The following is an 18014-nucleotide window of genomic DNA, read 5'->3' as shown; positions in this document are numbered from 1 at the left end:
GCATTTAAAGCACTGCATTTGAACTATCTTTACATTTAATGATCAGCAAAGCATAGTAAACTAAGTACCAGGAGAGCTCTTAATGATGCTGGTGTTCAAGAGTAACATTTTTTGAAAGCGCTGGGAGGCACCTGCATTTTGCTTAGGAAAAATTCCAGTATGGACAAAATCAGGTCCCCTACAAACCTAGCCAGGCTGTAGGTAGGTATGATACTTACTTAACCCTTTGGTCATGGACAGGAAGTGTGACCTATCCAAATTTTAATGATTACTATGACAGGAAAGATGACAGGGAACTGGGTAAGCAGGTATACAAGATCAACTTTGTTTTGTTCTGCTGACTTGCACACTGAGTACTTAAGATTGTTATTTGTATTTTATACACTTATGGGAGCCATATCAAGTGCAAAATGAAAGGGAAACAGGTCATCTCAATACTTTTTATTTGAGTGTGAAACCATTCATATCTTGCACAACTGTACAGATAAAACTATTTCCATTTTAGCTGTAGACATGATTATCACACTGAGTGGTGTGATCAAAGATTTTATTTACAGAACAATTGCTAAAACATCCGATGTCATATTTCCATTTATTTCTTACCCATAGGGTAATAGGTCCACCATAATTGCTTGGTGCATTTTATAATACAGAAAGAAAACCTATGTTAATTGCTAAACAAACTTCACAAATTGCTACATATCTGACAAAAAAAAGATATCTACGAAAAAAAAATTCCAAAAGTACAATACATTTTTATTTCCACACATACACAGTATAGTATAGGCTCAAAGGCACAACTTTGAAATTTTTTTCCTATCAAAGTGTCGGAAATTATTATAGTCTTATGAAGGAACCGTGAAAGTCATATTCACACTTGGTGCCTGGTAAGTGAAAATTTGGTCCATCCAGCTTTCCAAAGTTAACACAACAGAGCTGAAGTATGGTACTCAATGCTGTAAGTCCACAGTCTCACAGAGTTTGAAACAAAAACAAAACCCTCTCCTGCCTTTTGCTGACACAAACGACTGTGCAAACTTGGGACAAATCCTTGTATGTAGAAGAACCAGTCCCCTACAGACCTCGGCCAACTTTAGGAAATGTAAAACAGGCCTCTTCCTTCCCTCAAAACAGTGCTTACAGTCCAGGACAATGCAGGTACTGTGGCTAATCTAAGTATAACAGGGAGCTTAGCATTTCCAGAAACCTCCATCGAGCCCTGGTGCTCCAGGAAGCAGAGATGATACCACCAGGAAGAAGAGAGGCAGGGGAACATTGAGGGCTGTTTGTTGTACAGTGAAATGACAGACGGGCGGCCAGGTGAATGCTCTTGGGAAATTATGTGCCCGTCCGAGAACACAAACCAGATTCCTTTTCCAGTATCTATCCTTCCTTCAAGACTAAAGAGCTTTTGTCAAGGGGAGAAATAAGTTGTCTATAGGAAATGGTTGCTGGCACAAAGTTACGGAACAGAAGGAAAAGGCACAGATTTGCCTGCTCAACATAGTGCTCTATACAAACAGTCCAGTCTGGCTCAGCTTATGGGAACCCAGTCCCGCTGACTTTTAGTTAAGTCTTGTTTCTGAACTAAAGTTTATCCATCCCATATTGAGCATCCTCCCTTACATGAGGAAAATGGATGTCTGGGAATAGCCCGTGAGTTATGATGTATAGAGATATAGTCTTCTGGAGGGAGGGTATTGGGTTTATTATTAATATTAATTATTAATATTAAATATGGATTCCTATGATAGCAGTCATTTAGCCCATCCTGTGGAGGCCTCTCCGTTGATGTAAGCAAAACCAGGAAAGTGTTGCATGTGCTCATACTCGGAATTCCTGCGCGTGGTCAGGGGTGTGTACATGTCGCTAGAGTTTCCATACCTCGTGGAGTGTACAGATGGGCTCGCGTAGCACGTGTTGGCTGTGGGGACCTCTGGCCATCGGGGAGTGACTGGGGTAGGATGCAGCCTGGGAGTGCTGCTCATCAAACAAGGTTCCATCCGGGCAGTAGGGCTATTAAAAGGGTACTTGTTGAGGGGAAAAGAAATTTCACAAAAATTACAATTAGCTTCAAGTTGTACGTACACTTTGTCCATCATGTCAACAGTTTACATTTCTTAAGGTGTTAATCTTGTGAATAGCACCTTAGGACTCAAGGAATTGCTGCAAGATTAAACCTTGGTCTGAGGATATAATTATTAGGAGAAATGCAAGGGATTTCATAGCCAAGTCTGGCTGGTGTGTTCACTCAAGCAGTAACGCTAGCTCTTTCTGCTTCTGAACTGCAATAGCTTGACAAGTCAAACCCCAAAGGAGAAATAACCCCTCTGGAGATTCCAGTGTGTGTGTGTGTGTGTGTGTGTGTGTGCACATGCACGGATGCACTTGTTTGCTTGCATGCATGTGTGTACACAGGCCCATGTTATGGCCCCATAAATATGGAGGTGTGGTTTAGGTGGTTGTGGGTTTCAGTTTTAGTTATGTAGTTGTGATAGGTCCTGGTCCATCAATTCAAGAAAATGCTGCCAAGGTACACACAATGTCACTTTTAAAAACAGCATTTTTTTACAGTGGGTTCAATTATGAACTGCAGCCTGAAAAGCAGGCTTTGGGGAAGAAAGCAAGCCAGCCACTTCAAAGCTGCCTATCATTTAGAGAAAAATTGTTCAGATTCACTCAAGTCCTGAAGAAATGTGAGTAGGAAATGCTGAATTACTGGGGTAGGTGTGAAATCTGGAGGGAGGCGTGGAGATGAGTCCAGGCAGGAGACAAGGGGTGGGTGCTTCCATTCCGGCCAGAAGAACAGGTGTTAGGGGACAAGAAGAGGGGGAAGGCAGCTCCAGAAAGGATTAAGAGTAAAAGAAGTAACTGGGGAGTGAATGAAGTGCCTGTGGGTGCTGCTCTTACATTCCTTGCTGTTACCAAGACAGCTATGCAAATAAGCCCCTTTTAGTTTGCTCAGAGTGGAGGAAGGGGAGGAGCTATGGGCTCTGTGTGAGAACTCCCAGTCTGTACATAGATGGACCTTGCTGTGCCCACGGCCACCCCAATGAGGACTGGAACCAATCAACAAGGATAGCAAAGGCAGTGAAGGAGAGAGAGAGAGAGAGAGAGAGAGAGAGAGAGAGAGAGAGAGAGTAAATGTGTGAATTCTTCTGCTCTCCATCTGTCTTCCCTGACAGTTGGAGAGTGGAGCCCCAAGGGATTAGGTGGGAGGCTGCCTCCTGTGAGGGAGACAGACAGGCTGAAGGCTAGACAGCAGGAGAAGGGCTTTGTGACAACAATGGCAGCTCCCTGTCGTCCACATGGACCAGGGAATGGGGGACCACTGTGCCTCTTGGAAGAGATGCCCAAAGGAAGCAGGGGAAAGCTCATGGGCCGGCCTGAACTATTTGAAGAGATTGAGCTATGCAGACGTCAGAAGAGAAGGATCTCAATTCAAGTAATGGGAGTTTCTCTTTTAGGTATGGCCCAGTGCCTCACATAGCAAAGTATGGCCCCTCTGCAGTCAAAAGCACAACTAGGAATGAGGGAGAAGGGCGTAGGTGGTGTCTGGGAACTCAAGGGAAAAGGACCAAGGGCTGTTGCCAAGGAGACCACGGACAGCACAGCAAGGCTTTCATAATCTCAGATCAGATCAGAAACACTGGCTGAGAACCCTGCGCTGTACGGCGTGAAGCCCCACAGGGCACTGTTTGTGTGGCGCGGTGGTGGGTCCTCAGGCCTGGGAGAGGGGGTTCTCTAAGTCCCAAAGAGAATAGGAACCCAGGTGTACTGAACAGATCACATGAAGGAATACCGACTATTACCAAAATGGTAAGACAGCCTGGGTGCATGTCACCTCACCCCCAGTGCTCTTGCTCTGGCTGACCTCTGGCCTAGGTAGCATCCTGAGCTGGTGTTGACCTATTTCCTCTGCCTAGAACCCTTCAGGACCGGGACACCTGCCTTTTCACCACCCTGGCGATCTCAGCTCAAGCGTTAACCTCCCTTGAGAGACTTTTCTGGACATCCTGTCTTAGGAAGCCAAACACCCTCCAGTTTGGGGGCTGGGTCCTTGTTAGCCATCCTGCTTGGCAGCTGTCTCCACTGGTTTATATTCATCTGCTCCCAGTGGGGCTCTGTCATGTTCACGCTGTGTTCCCAGCACTGGCATATTGCCTGGCACCTAACAGGTGCTAAGCCACACTTGATGAATGGATACTGGGGCAGTACTACTAGAAAGACAACTTTCCAGATCCTGTCCTACAAACCTCCTATTGTAGAAATGAGTGCACTAGAACCCATGCTTAGAGCCATAGAGCAACTGGTGGAGGAGCTGGCCTAAGAATCCACTCTCAGGGTAGCAGTTCCCCTGTGTCCATCAACTGGCCTAAACTGGTAAACTGGTTTGATCTATCACTCCTGCATCCTATAAGAGGAAGAAGGCATGCTCTTTTGGAAAGGCACCCCTAGACATTTTCATCTCTCTATCTTCTACTTTCAGCAAATTCCTTCTTCCCCTGCACAGCCAAGCCCTGTAATGCTCATTTGACCCCCAGCCTGCTGGCTCTTCCCGACGCAGTCCTCCTGGCCTTAGCTTGGGTAGGTAAAATGTAATAATGTTCAGAGCTCCTTCCCCACTGAAGTTAAGAAAGTGCTCTTTATGTGCCTTGTCAAGGACCCTCCACGCAGCTGTGTCCAGAGGTTGTGTCACAGACTCTAAAGAGCAATTTGCCTGGAAATGAGATTGGCTCAAAATATCTCCAGTGTGACAATACAATTCTGTTACCACTGAATCCAGCATGGAAAATTCTGTCCTGTTAGGTCAGCTAATTGCAAATGAGTCAGTGACTCGTTTTCCCCATGGTGAGGAGACCATTGAAAGGCGAGATGGTCAAAGTGCCTGCTGCCTTGGCCTGGTGAATAACACCAGCAATGGAGCTTCTATTTGGTCTGCCGAGAGTGGCAGAGGCTGGTCTGCGGCACTCACCTCACCTTTCACACTGTACATCTGGTTTCATTCAAGGCGCTAAAGCTGGGCACAGACCCTGGGGTCCCAAAAGTGCTGCTTCAATAAAGACGCTTTTTGTTGAGGACCCATGACAGGAAGTTTCTATTCTGTGGGTCAGATCATAAGCTGTTGCTGCTAGTTTTAAAATGGAGATAAATCACTAATTAACCACTGCTTGAGACCAGTGTGTGAGGGGTGCTTGTGAGCCTTGTGCATGTGTGTGCATTAGTGTGAACACAAAGTTGCTGCCCAGTAGCTATGGCGTAAGTCCATCTCAGCTGTGATTGCCTCTTGGCCTCTTTGGAGCTCTATTAGGAAGTCTATTTTGGGAAATGACTCCCTACACCAGGAGCTGACTTTCCTACACTCAGAGAGGAAAGAATGAGTCCTTTATCCCTGCCCCTTACCAAATGGGCCTCCACTCAAATGAGGGGTGAAAGGTGGCCCAAGCCAGAGTACAAACTGTTTTCCTATGAAAGGCGGTTCTCACGGCACCCAGAGACTGCCAGGGGGCTGCCCCCAGGCACGTTTCCTTTTGGCCTCTTCTGGAAGAGGACATAACCCTCCAAAACTCTTGTCAGAGAGTCTATATCTGCTGAACTTTTAGGGTCAGTGTTCAGAGAATGACTACTTATAAAACAGAACTCTCATATTAGGCTATCGTTAATACTCTTCCTTTCTGCAGAGGATAGGCTGGTGATCCATTAATGATAGGAAAAGCCTTAGTGACGGACCTGATAGTCCCACCTTTCTACTTACAGGTGATATGGAAAGAAGGGAAATGACCTGCTTGAGGTCACAGGGCAAGTTGGTGTCAAAATAAGAAACTATTCATTCCTTGGTTTCATTGACAAGGACTTAGTGAGTAACCACTAAGGCCTGAGCTCTGTGGTAGGCCCTGGGAATATGAATGGTAAACACTTAGTACTTGCCTCCACAGATCCGCTATGGTGAGAAGACAGAGATTAATTATATAATCATACAAGATATAATATTATAACTGTGACAAAGCCTGATAATATATGCAAATAGTCATAACTCTGAGCCAAGTTCTAGTCTAGCCTTAGTGAAATCATTTGATTCCATCAAATAGATACTATCATTGTCCCTGTTTTTCAGATGAGGAAACTGAGGCGCAGAATTAATGAGAGGCATGACTAGAATTTCAACCAAGGAACCCCTATATTCTCCAATCTGCAGCATTATGGGTTTGGTTTTTTTTTTGTTTTGTCTTGTTTTCCCTTTGACCCAAGATGCTCTCCCCAAAGTGAAGTACCATAAGCAAACATTTAGCACCTCTGGCCCTGGATTGGTTTAGACCAGGCAGCTGGGAAACCTGGGAGAGATGGTGATTGGCTGATGAAGTTGGATCCAGGCCATCAAGATGAGAAATGAACTACCACATTCTGGTCCACTTTAAGTATATTTCCTAGCCATACAACTTCCAGTTAATCAAACTGCTTTGAACTCTAGAGTTACAATGCACATTCATGGCTGCTGATAGGGCTGAGGTTCCATGGACATGTGGCTCAGAAATATTTCCACCCAGAAGTTCAGAAGTGAAAAGAATTCAAGCAGGGCTGGGAGGAGTACTTTTCTTTTCGGTGGTGGTATGCAACCAAGTAGGACCAACTAGGGCAGGCATATATATATATATCTATATATAGGTATATATAGATATATATATATGAAAAACAAGTTAAAATGACTTCCAGCATAAAAGGCTGGGATGCATAAAGCAATCTGACAGAAAATAATTTGCAAAAGTCACTCTGGTGCTGATGAACAAGTGCATTTCTTTAACTACCTTTCAGTGATTTTTTTTCCTTTCAATTCAGACTGATGGTTTTCCCCAGTGAGTCTTCTATAGTAGAGTGTGATATTCATTTTCTCAGGATGGGGCAACTTGACCTCTGCTCCGCAAAGCTAAAACTAATGAGCCCTGCAATGGGGTTTCCCCTGTACTCTCCCCCTTACACCAAAGCACTCATAAAGAAGGTGTATGCTTTATCTCTGTGATAACTTGATACTTACTGAGAGTAGCAGTAGAGATTAGCTTCTGCTCTCCAGAGCAGGGTAGTTAGTTTCAGGGTCACAGGCTTTGGGGCTGTGGTTCGAAGTTGGAGAATTTGTGTTTGAATTTGTGCTTTAAGCTATTTACTGCATAGATGGCATGGCTTCACTGCCATCTAAGGCTGAGTCTCATGTTTAACAACTGGAGGGAAAATGCAGTCTTCCAGAAGTTGAATAAGTCTATTTCAAAGTGACTAGAAAAGTGTTTGTTGTATGAGTGGTGTGTGTGTGTGTGTGTGTGTGTGTGTGTGTGTGTGTGTGTGTGTATGTGTGTGTGTTTTAAAGATCCTTTGTCTTTAGACAGGACCTCCCTTAGGAAAGTGACATTTTTGACACTGACTTCATCCACTGATTTGGGTAGAGATGAGAGATAATTAATTTCTGCCCACCTTACTTTATAGATGGAGACTAAGCCATGTACCATAAAGTACAGCACATACATGCATTTCTCTCTTTCTCTCCTCTCTTCTCTTGCTCTCTCTCTCTCTCTCTCTCTCTCTCCCTCCCCTACTCCCCCCCACGTCACCGTGTAATGAGAGGATGCCAGAAATCTTTGACTGAGAATCACAAGGCATGATGTTGGAGAGGCTGTCTCAGGCCCCTAGGGCCTTTCACATCTCCTTCACAAAACAGAGGGCTCCTCTGTGGACCTTGGCTTAGTCTTTGGGCCCTGCCATGAAGACCAGCTATTGAATGATGGTGTTCTGGTTAGGGTCTACTGTGTCTTCCACAACTGCAGACCTATCTTTGATCACCAGGGTCTGCATGCTTTTTATGGCAATGGCTTTAAAAATATCATCCCTGAAAACCAGCTCTTGAAATTTCCTGGGGGTGAGTAAGGAAGGAGAGAAGATAATGCCTGAGCCTGTGGCTTGGTGCTGTTATCTCTTGCTGGATGCAGGCTCTTGCTCCCACAGCAAGCTTGCCTCTGCCTCCTTCCCCACTGTATTCTCAGGGGCTGGGGCCATACTTGTGTACAGTGGGCCCCCAGAAACAATACGAGGAAGGAATGAATGAGCAAATGAATAAATGAACGAGCTACCTAGAGTGTGCTCCAGGGCCATGGCAATCATTCTGAGTCATGCAGCAGATCCTGGGGAGCAGCACAGACTCTGCTCTCGGGAGAGGCAGCACCTACGGAGCTGGCATCTACGTGTGACGCAGGTGGAGACCTGTAATGAATGCCCTAGGTAATGGTTTAGTGGAATCAACTTCTTGGCTTGTCTGGGGATTAAACTAGGGCTCCCCTGGGTACTGAGATGGAAATCAAAACACACACCTGTTTGCCCTGAGTGCCCAAGTATTGTGGATACATTCTCCTCCGTGCCCTCCCTGTGAGGCAAGTCTGTATGCTGACAGCTGATGCAATGTGGGGCCTAGCCTTCATCCTGCAGCCTCTCTCCTAGCCTCCTGCAAGTGCTTTGGAGCAGGACTCCTTGCTTCTGCCAGTCTTTTCTGGATCATCCTCTGGGATTCCTGGGAGCTCTCTTTCTTACACATAGCTCCGATTTTGCCCTTCCCTGACTTAAATGCCACCATGGCTTCCGGTGCCTGTAGACTAAAACAAGCATTCGCTGCTTTACCACACCATGGGCTGTGCTGACGGCTCCTTCCATAGGTTCATCCGCCCAGTAAGCAGTGAGGCCATGTCAGATTGGCCACAGAGGGTGTGTTTGTGAGCCTGGACAGGAGTCACATTGCCTAAGGTTCCAGTGCTCTAGCAAGTTACTCTGAGACTCACTTCCTCTTTGGTAAGCATTATCTAAAGGATGTGGAAAGCTCTTGTTGCTGAGCCTGGCACATGCTAAGCAGCCAGGGAAAGTTAGCTCATCTTTTTGATGGGTGCCATGTCCTGTAACATGGGGATATAGACTTACTCGTTGCCTTCAAGGAGCTTGGGGGTCTCCTGTCGACAGGAAATTGAGCTCATTATAGAAAGTGTGACAGAGGAGGCCCAAAGAGAGGCACAGGAGGAAGCTCAGGAAATGCCAGGACGGCTGTGAGATGCTTGTCCTCAATGATAAGGGAGAAAACTCCCGGGAAGAGAGGAACAACGCCTACAAAGACATGGGAGAGTTCCATGCTGACAAGACAACTGTGCACAGGCTGGGGCAGCTAAGTCAAGGGGCCTCCGAAGTTAGTGGGCAGGCTAGAGAGGTAACAGTGATGAGAAACTGCGAAAGAACTCATCTGGACCTTGAAAGCAATGATGGGCCAGAGAGGGAGTGCTGTGTTCCGTGCTGAAGTATAGGGGATAGGCCAGAGGCAGGGCCAGGCTTTAAAGACAAAGAGGCTAGAAATGCCAAAGGCCTGTGCTGAGGCCAAGACGGCCAGGATGCAGAGACATTCAGGATGCAGAATTGAAGGGAGTTAGAGGCTAGAGTCCGAGACCAAGAGAAGGCCTAACACTTGTGTCCCAGGTACAACCCTGATTTGGGGCTACCTCAGCAGCAGAGGGCTGGTTCAGCTTGTTAGATAGGGAGAAACCCAAGGAGCTATAGTGTCTTGAGTGTCCATGACACAGGGTGTTGTCCATTTGCAGAGGATTCTTCTGGATAAGATTCCAGGTGGGTTGGGTAGACCAGTGAGAAGGGTCAAACAGAGGAGAGGACCAAAAGAGACCTGTTAAGCTACCCAGATAAGTGAGAGGAGGTGGTTTGTGATCTCTGGCCAGCCAAGTGCCCACTGGGCCAGCCACCGGGGATTCCCACTGAGGGCTAAGCCAGGGCTCCCCTTGGGAGGGCAGAAATGGTAATGATGAAAAGATCGTTCTCTCTTTGGGAACCATGGGTCACACATGGTCTCCCAAAGGACTTATTAACTGTGTTCAATTAACTGGACTGGACCACAAGTGCATGGAGCCAACAGGCCCACTGGCTCACCTGTGCAGAACTCCTGTGGTAAGGGGAGTAGTGGAGAGGGCCAGAGATGGCCGTGTCGTGCGGGAGGGCCGGATACTGGCTCTGCATTGGGTGAGGATGCTGGTTGCCATAGCTCCCATAGTTATAACTTCCCGTGTACCTAAAACGCAGCGAGCATGTTGCATAGCGTGAGTCATAACTGGGAGAACAAGTCAGTCTGACAACTTTATAAAATCAACCCTTTTTGCTGTTGTTGTTCTTCCCTCCTCCCCCCTGCCTCTTCCATCATTCTTCTTTGTTTTGATTCCTACCATCTCCATACTTTGGCCTTGTTGTGACAGTTTTTAAACCCCAGGTTGACTTTCCTTCTCCCTCAGTACCCTTAGGGACAGAGCTGGAGCACTCAGGGGATGGAATCCAGCCCAGAGCAAAGCGTAACTCGTGCTGGAAACCTTCCTATTGCAGTCCCAAGCCCCACATTATATCCTGAAGTCAAGGAAGGAAAGAAGAGAAGACACTGCTCTAGGATTTGTGTTTTCTGCCGTACTGGGGCCTCTGCTTGGCCACTATGGACAAGGATGTGTGTTTTCCCCCATTCCTGGGGGAAACACTGTGATGGCTGCTCTGGAGTCCGAGGCCCCAGTTCTAAGCCAGGCTTTCCCACTTTGTAGCAGTGCGCTCTCCGGCTACTGTTTGTTGCATTTGCAACAATGGCCCGCAGGGTTATTCTAGAGAGCACATGGGTGATGATCTTTAAAACCATAACCTATTATTATCATGCCTCTCCTTCTTAACATCTTACAGCAAAGAGACCCATGACCACTCCAGTGATTCTTCTGCCATCCGTACAGATTCAGAAATCTCTAAAACAGCTTTTCAGAGGCCATTCTCAATGAGTGGAAAGTGCTCTAAATGTCTGCCCCATTGATAGCTCGGGGACATGGGAGCTATGGATATACAAATCATTCATAACCCAAGGCTTGTGGCATTTGTCTACACCCTGCTTCTTCATGCCAGACCACCATTGTAGAAGCAACCTGAGGAGTTTTTCTCTCCCCCTCCTCCTCCTCCATCCAACAGCTGCCTTGTTGGGACCTGGCCTGGGAGTGCAGGTGAGACTACCTGCATCCCATGGCAGCATCTCTTGTGAACATCAGGAATATTCATTAGAGCTGGGCCCTGGTGGATAATGCCTGCAATCCTAGCTACTCAGGAGGCTAAGATCTGAGAATATGAGGATCCTGGTTCAAAGCCAGCCCAAGTAGGAAAGTCCATGATACTCATCTCCAAAAAAAACCCAAAAAGCCAGAAATAGAGCTGTGATCAAGTGGTTCAAAGTGCTAGCCTCGAGCAAAACAGCTCAGGGACAGTGCCCAGGGCCTGAGTGCAAGCCCCAAGACACACACACACACACACACACACACACACACACACACACACACACACACACACACACACACACACACACACACACAGAGAAAGAAAAAGAAATAAAAAGAATGGTCAGGTCTGTGCCTTCTGATAAAGATTGTCTATGCTACTGGGACTTTTTTTTTTTTTTTTTAATGGATTGTGCTTTATTCATCACAGCAACTTTTGTTATTAAGACTTGCAAAAAGTAAAGTTTTGATTTATATATTCAGAGTTACAAAGCATTCCCTGAGTGGAGAGTCACTGCCCAAAGGCAGATTTTTATTTATGTATTTTATATTTTGCCAGCTCTGGGGCTTGAACTCAGAGCCTGGGCGCTGTCCCTGAGCTTTTTTTTTTTTTTGTCTGTCATGGGGCCTGAACTCTGGGCCTGTACTCTGTCCCTCAGCTCTCCAGCTCAAGGCTAGCACCCTACCACTTGAGCCACAGCACCACTTCCAGCCTTTTTCTGCTTATGTGGTGCTGAGGAGTCAAATCCAGGGCCTCATGCATTCAAGGCAAGCGCTCTACCACTGAACCACCTTCCCAGCCCTGTCCCTGAGCTTTCTTTGGTCAAGGTCTGCACTCTACCACTTGAGTCTCAATTCCACTTCCAGCATTTTTTTTTTTTTTTTTTTTTTTTGAGGAGAGTGTTTAATTGGAGATAAGAGTCTCACAGAGTTTCCTGTCCAGGCTGGCTTTGAACCATCATCCTCAGATCTCAACCTCCTGAGTATGTAGGATTATAGACGTGAGCCATTGGTGCCTAGCCTGAGTGAAGCTTTTGAAGGCCACAACATGAACCAGAAGCCATGCAGGGGAGGTGTTGTGGGGGGGGGGGTGAGGTGGGAAGAACAAGGGCTTTGCAATGGGACATGCTCACCCTGGGGCCCCTCCATTAGTCACCTGTGGGGACACTGGAGTTTGACCAACCCTGTCTCTATTTCCTTATCTGTAAAATGGGACCACTACCACCTCCCTCCCTCCCCCTCCCCCGGCTCCCCTCCCCCCTGGTTGTGGTGGGATTAGATGAGATGGTGCCAGGTACCTCAGCAGCCCGGGAAAGCACCTACCCGTGCTCCTCTCTGTGGGGGTAGACTGGTATCCTGTGCGTGGCAGAGGAAGAAGGCACGTGGGTGCTCCTCATACAGGGCAGCTGCTGGGAGTTGTCTGCTGGGGACCCAGCAGCCGTCGTCACCGTGTATGTCAGAGACCACGTGTAGGACTGCATTGCTCCTGCGGAGACAGATTAAGGTACATTGTATTATGCTGACGTGCTTTTCCTCACGATACTGCAGTGGCTTCCCATGAGCCTGAAGGACCAAAGTAAAAATCTCCACAAGGCTTGTGTGTCTCTGGCACTGCTGATCTCCTCTGCAAGCATCCTCTGGGCTCCTCTGCCTTCCTCATAGCTGGTCAATTTGCAAAAGCTTTCATTTTTGCCAGAATACCACAGGACCTTTGCACTACAGGACCTTTATACACGCCATTATTCCTAATTGGAATCCTTGCTCCTTTTTTTTCAAATACTTTGTTAGACAAGATAACATGTCTACTAACCGCATACCAGATGAGCTCCCTCCCGCCTTGGGTGCATTTTCGTGGTGCCTATTGCAATCTGCAATCCTATACCTAAATGGAATATGATTTAATAAATGCCTCTCCCCCAGATGGCAAGCTCCGTTAAGACAGGGTTGTTTCCCTGTTTCGCTCACTATTTGATGCTTCAGAACTCAGTACAGTTTGTTGGCCCAAAGACATTCATTGAAAATGTTAAGTGGGTACCAGTGGCTCATTCCTGTCTATAATCCTAATTACCCGAGAGACTGAGATTGGGAGGACCACGGTTCAAGGCCAGCCTAAGCAAAACACTTCGTGAGACTCCCTCCACCCCTGCCCAATTTTGTGGAAAAGCTGGACATGGTAGCATACACCTGTCATCCTAACTATGGTAAAAAGAATAAATAGAGGCATCACGGTCCAGTCATGCCTGGGCAAAAGGCAAGACCTTTTCTCAAAAATAATTAGAGCAAAAGAATGTTTAGAGCCCGATTTAAGTGGTTGAGTAACTAACTACCTAGCCAGCGCTATGGCCTGATTTCAACCCTTAGAACCATCCTCAAAAGATGCTTTCTAAAGGAAGAAAAGGAAAAGGAAAGAGGAAAAATGGAGGTTGGGGCGGTGGGGGTGGGGGAGAGAAAGGAAGGGAGGGAAGGAGGAAGGACAAAAAAATAATCTTGGGACAGGGTAGCCTAGGCCAGCCTTGCAAATTAACTTTTCAGCGCTTAACTCAACAGGTGTTAAGGATCCAACAAATTGCTTTAAGCAAACTTAAGTAGATTATTGTGGCTCTGCCTACCCAGGCCTTTTTGAAGATTATTAGACAGTGACCTGGGCTGTGACCTATTCCATACATATTATTAATTCCATTTATTTCCTTTTAATTGGGTATCGCAAAAGTGCTAAGAAACTGGGGGAAGGAAAAAAAAAAGACTGACAAAATTAAACACCCTCAGGATGGTTAGAATTTTATAAGACGGTATTGTCTAAATGTCATTTAAGAAATCACGAACAGCAATAAAATAAACTTATCAGACAACTTAATTCTTAATAAAGTTTAAAATAAAAGAGACTCTTGGTATCTATTGGGAATATGTTTCCAAGAAGACAACCACTGAGGGAAAAATCATGGATGCTCAGGATGCATCTAAAATTACTCAGGTTTACCTCAGATACCCTAAGTGTGAGCACTCATAACCCAAGTTGACGTGGAACAACCTATATTACTGTTATGAAAAACACTGCCGTACACGTGAATATTGCTCACCCCAGAATGCATCTGTCACATAATCTTTATCATAAATACCCGCGGGTGCTTGCTTCATTTTTCTCACAACTCACCACTAAAGAAAAACTACCTTCCAAAACATCTCAAATTTTTCATGTTAGCACTTAAACACATTTCACATTTACTTTGCTTTTGAGGGCTCCGTTTGCTTTTGGGGAGGCAGTTTTTCCACAAAATGAAGGACAGGCAAGCTCTCATTAGGTCACACAATGCTTTAAACACAACGGATGAAAACTCTGGGTTGATGCACGCACAGTTAGGTGATCAGGTGCAGGAATTTAGAATAGTTCTTTTTGAAAATTCTTTCCATGTTTCAAAAAATTATTTCTTGACCACACTTTTTCAAAACATTGTATGATTAAATAACACACACACATTTATTGTCAATATAGTGGCAATAAACTTAGGAAGGTAGAAGGAACAGGAGGCAATATCCCCTTGTGTGTAGACAACTGGAGGAATCGCTAAGGATGGTCGCTGCTCAGTGATGTCAAAGAGAAACACTGGGCTTCTGTGTATTTTCTGCAGCGTTTCCTTCCTTTGTCTTCCCAGAATCCCAGAAGAATTTTAAAATAGCACCAGGGGTAGCTACACAAACAGCACAGAACATGGCAGAGTTGGCAGAAGAGTGCTGTGTCAATCACATGGCAGAATGTCTTAAAGGAATGTGGAAATGGAATCTTATTTTCAGTTCGCTGTGTTTATTTTTATTATCTTTAAGTAGTTGTACAAACGGGTTTCAATTCAGCATCTTGATCAATGTCACCCCTTCTGTCATTCTTCTCCATCTCTCACAACCCCATCCATTTTCACATATGTACCATTGAATATTATAACGACATCCACCCACCCTTCCTCTCTCCATTCATCTGTTCCTTTCCACTTAGTCTCCTCGACTCACAAAACAACACATGTTCTGGTTTCCTGAGGTTCATTTTGTTAAACAGTAAGTTATTTGTTCAATTGATAGTGTCATCATCAGGATCTGCCCCTGTGTATGACATACGTTAGTAAGTTTGTGTCTAACAGTCTTTGACCCTCTGTATAGTTTCATGTATGTGTATAATTTAGAACTACATATGAGAGGAAACATGGACCCTATGTTAATTATTAACAGAGCCTTGTAGAAAGATCCTTTGGGATGTAAGAAACGCCCCCCCCCCTTAATGAGGTGACAGAAATTCATTCCAAGAACACAAAGAGATGACCACATTTAGTGGGCATCTACTGTAGGCCAGGTACTAGGCTAAGGGCCTTAAAAACATCTGAAGAAGCATTAGCCCCTGCTCATAAATGAGGAAACAGAGGATTAAAGGCCATTAGAGTGGCCAACATCAAGAATTAGAACAACAAATGCTGGTGGGGATATGAGAAGAAAGAACTGTATTTCACAGTTGGTGGCCACGTGAACTAGTACAACTACTCTGGAAGGCAGTTTGGAGGTTCCTCAAAAAACTAAACGTAGAACTTCCTGATGGCCCAGCCATACCACTCTTGGGTACCCACCAGATCACTACAAGTCAGGCTATGGTAAAGACACCTGCACATCCGTGTTCATTGCTGCACTGTTCACAGTAGCCACGGGATGGAAACAGCCCAGATGCCCTTCAATAGATGAGTGGATCAGTAAAAATATGGTACAAAGACACATGGGATTTTACTCATTCATTAGAAAGAATAAGATTATGTCATTTGCAGGGAAATGGATGGCCCTAGAACAAATCTTGTTACATGAGGTAAGCCAAGCTTAGAGAGACATGCAGCATGTTTTTTCTCATATGTGGAAGCTAAATCTGAAACTGGACATGATAACCGACACAGAACTGGAGGCAGTCACAGTCTAACTAAAGGAGGAACGCAAAGGTGTTAACTTCTGTGAACCTTTAACATACTATTTATTGAAACAAATTCCAGGAAATGGAAACATGAGTTTTTGTTGTGGTTGTTGTTGGTAGTAGTAATGTTTGTTTTTACGTTCGGGCTTTTTTCTTTGGGGTAAAGCAAAAGAGAGTGCAGAAAGGAAGAGAGTTTAAGATGAACGAATGCAATCATAGTATGCAGAATACACTATGTGCAAAATGAACCATGTAACTTGTGGGCAGGGGTTGGGGGGTAGAAAGTGGGGGAAAACAAAGGAAGAGGAGACATGATCCCCCCCCCCAAAAAAAAAGAAAAAGAAAAGAAATAGACTCATTATTTGACTTATGCACGACATGCTAACCCTTCTGTATAGTACCTTAATAATAACAATAAAATTATAACTTAAAAAAGAGGCGGGGAAGTGGGAGACTTCTTGTCTTTGGGAGCATATCCTTGAAGCCAGCCGTGGGAACCCAGATCCTCCTCACTCTCTTTACTCTGGGCCACAAGGTGAGCGGTTCTACTTTTCCATGCTTTCTTGCCACGATGTGCCAACACAGGCCCAAAGCAAGAGGGTCAACTGAGCATGGACTGAACTCCCTTTAAAACTGAGTCAAAGTAAACGTTCCCTATAAGTTGATTACCTGAAACATTTGTTATAGTAGTGGGAAGCTGACTGACACAACAGGGATGAAGCATCACCCAACAGTAATTTAGTCCATTACGGTAAACTTCTAAACACACTTTTAGTGTGTGGCAGTGTGGCTGAAAATGCCCTTTCTTCCTGCTTTTGGCTGCTACATCTCGCCCTGTCTCACTAAAGATAATGACGGTGGCAGGCGATGTGCTGGGCATCTTGTATTAGAGCTGCAGGAAGATCAGAAGGAAAACTCGGAAAAATGATCACATCTCAGGTGACCAGGTTAGCAGGTGCCCTCTGTTGCATCCGAAACCTCACATGAAATTATATTACTTGAATAGCTTTGATTATAACAGGCTAGCTCTGGGTGGCAGGACTGGGGATGCTTTAAACATGTTTTCTTTATCTATATTTTTCTCTACTGGATGTGCACAGCCTCTGTAATCCTTAATGAAATGCATTATAGATTTCACCACTGGAATGGAGTTGGGAGTGTGTGCTTGTGCATGTGCGCGTGCGTGCGTGCGTGTGTGTGTGTGTGTGTGTGTGTGTGTGTGTGCACGTGCGTGTGTGTAGCTTAGGAAATCAATGAGCCTGCCATAACAAGCAAGTAGTTAACTCTTGAAGCTCCTGGGACCTCAGGGGAGTAGACCAGGTCAGCACATATTTAAAAGGGGAGCAGTTAAGGAGCAGTAGGAAAACGTCACAATAACCTCAGCCATCACTTGAGAGAATGCAGGGGAAAGTTACTGCCATATGAACCCTTGGGAAACAGCAACTGTTCATTATTCATCTCTGTATCCCCAACAGAGGGTCTGCCAAATAGTAGATGTTCAGTAAATTTTTGTTTAACTGAACTTGTTGTTGCAGGAATAAATGTGGCTAGAAATAGACGTTATCAAACAAAAAACTAGTGGAACTCCTAGAAAAATGGGCCCCTGTGGTCTAGGGAACAAAACCTCTAAATGGCCATGTGCCAGCAATCTAACGTGTCCACTCAGGCAGGCTTAAGCAGATTAACACCTACTGGCTTGGGTGAGAAACCCTTTTTGCCTGGGGAGCAAAAAAGAACACCCCTTGCATTCCTTCTCCTACCCCTAGGGACCTCCAGTGAGAATTGTGCTGTTACTGCAGCGTTTTAAAGGAAACCAGTGAAAGAAAATCTGTGCTTAATTTTTTAAGATGACTCTAATGCTTTTCATTTGCTGGTGAAACAGTAACAACCCTTTCCTATTTGTCTAATTCCCTTATTTTCTCAAATCTCCCAGACACCACAACATTCGCATATCCATGTTCATTTAAAGTCTGAGAATAGTTAGTGGTGGA

General features: G+C 45.3%; 1 protein-coding gene across 2 annotated transcripts in view; it reads right to left on the bottom strand.

Annotated features, from left to right (window-relative positions):
* Positions 1-426: 426 nt before the first annotated feature.
* Rfx4 (regulatory factor X4) overlaps positions 427-18014 on the bottom strand; it is a 142135-nt gene continuing 124547 nt past the window's right edge. For both annotated transcript variants that reach the window (XM_042693237.1, XM_042693238.1), the window contains 3 exons: positions 12414-12576; positions 9952-10090; positions 427-2030 (listed from right to left, as the gene is read on the bottom strand). In XM_042693237.1, the coding sequence (XP_042549171.1) occupies positions 1758-2030; positions 9952-10090; positions 12414-12576 (575 nt within the window). In that variant the 3' untranslated portion in view covers positions 427-1757. The remainder of the gene's footprint in view (positions 2031-9951; positions 10091-12413; positions 12577-18014) is intronic.

Source organism: Dipodomys spectabilis, unplaced genomic scaffold (assembly GCF_019054845.1).
Source record: "Dipodomys spectabilis isolate Male_0828 unplaced genomic scaffold, ASM1905484v1 ptg000163l, whole genome shotgun sequence".
In the NCBI taxonomy this organism is placed as follows: Eukaryota; Metazoa; Chordata; class Mammalia; order Rodentia; family Heteromyidae; genus Dipodomys; species Dipodomys spectabilis.
This window is presented reverse-complemented; position numbering and strand designations above follow the sequence as displayed.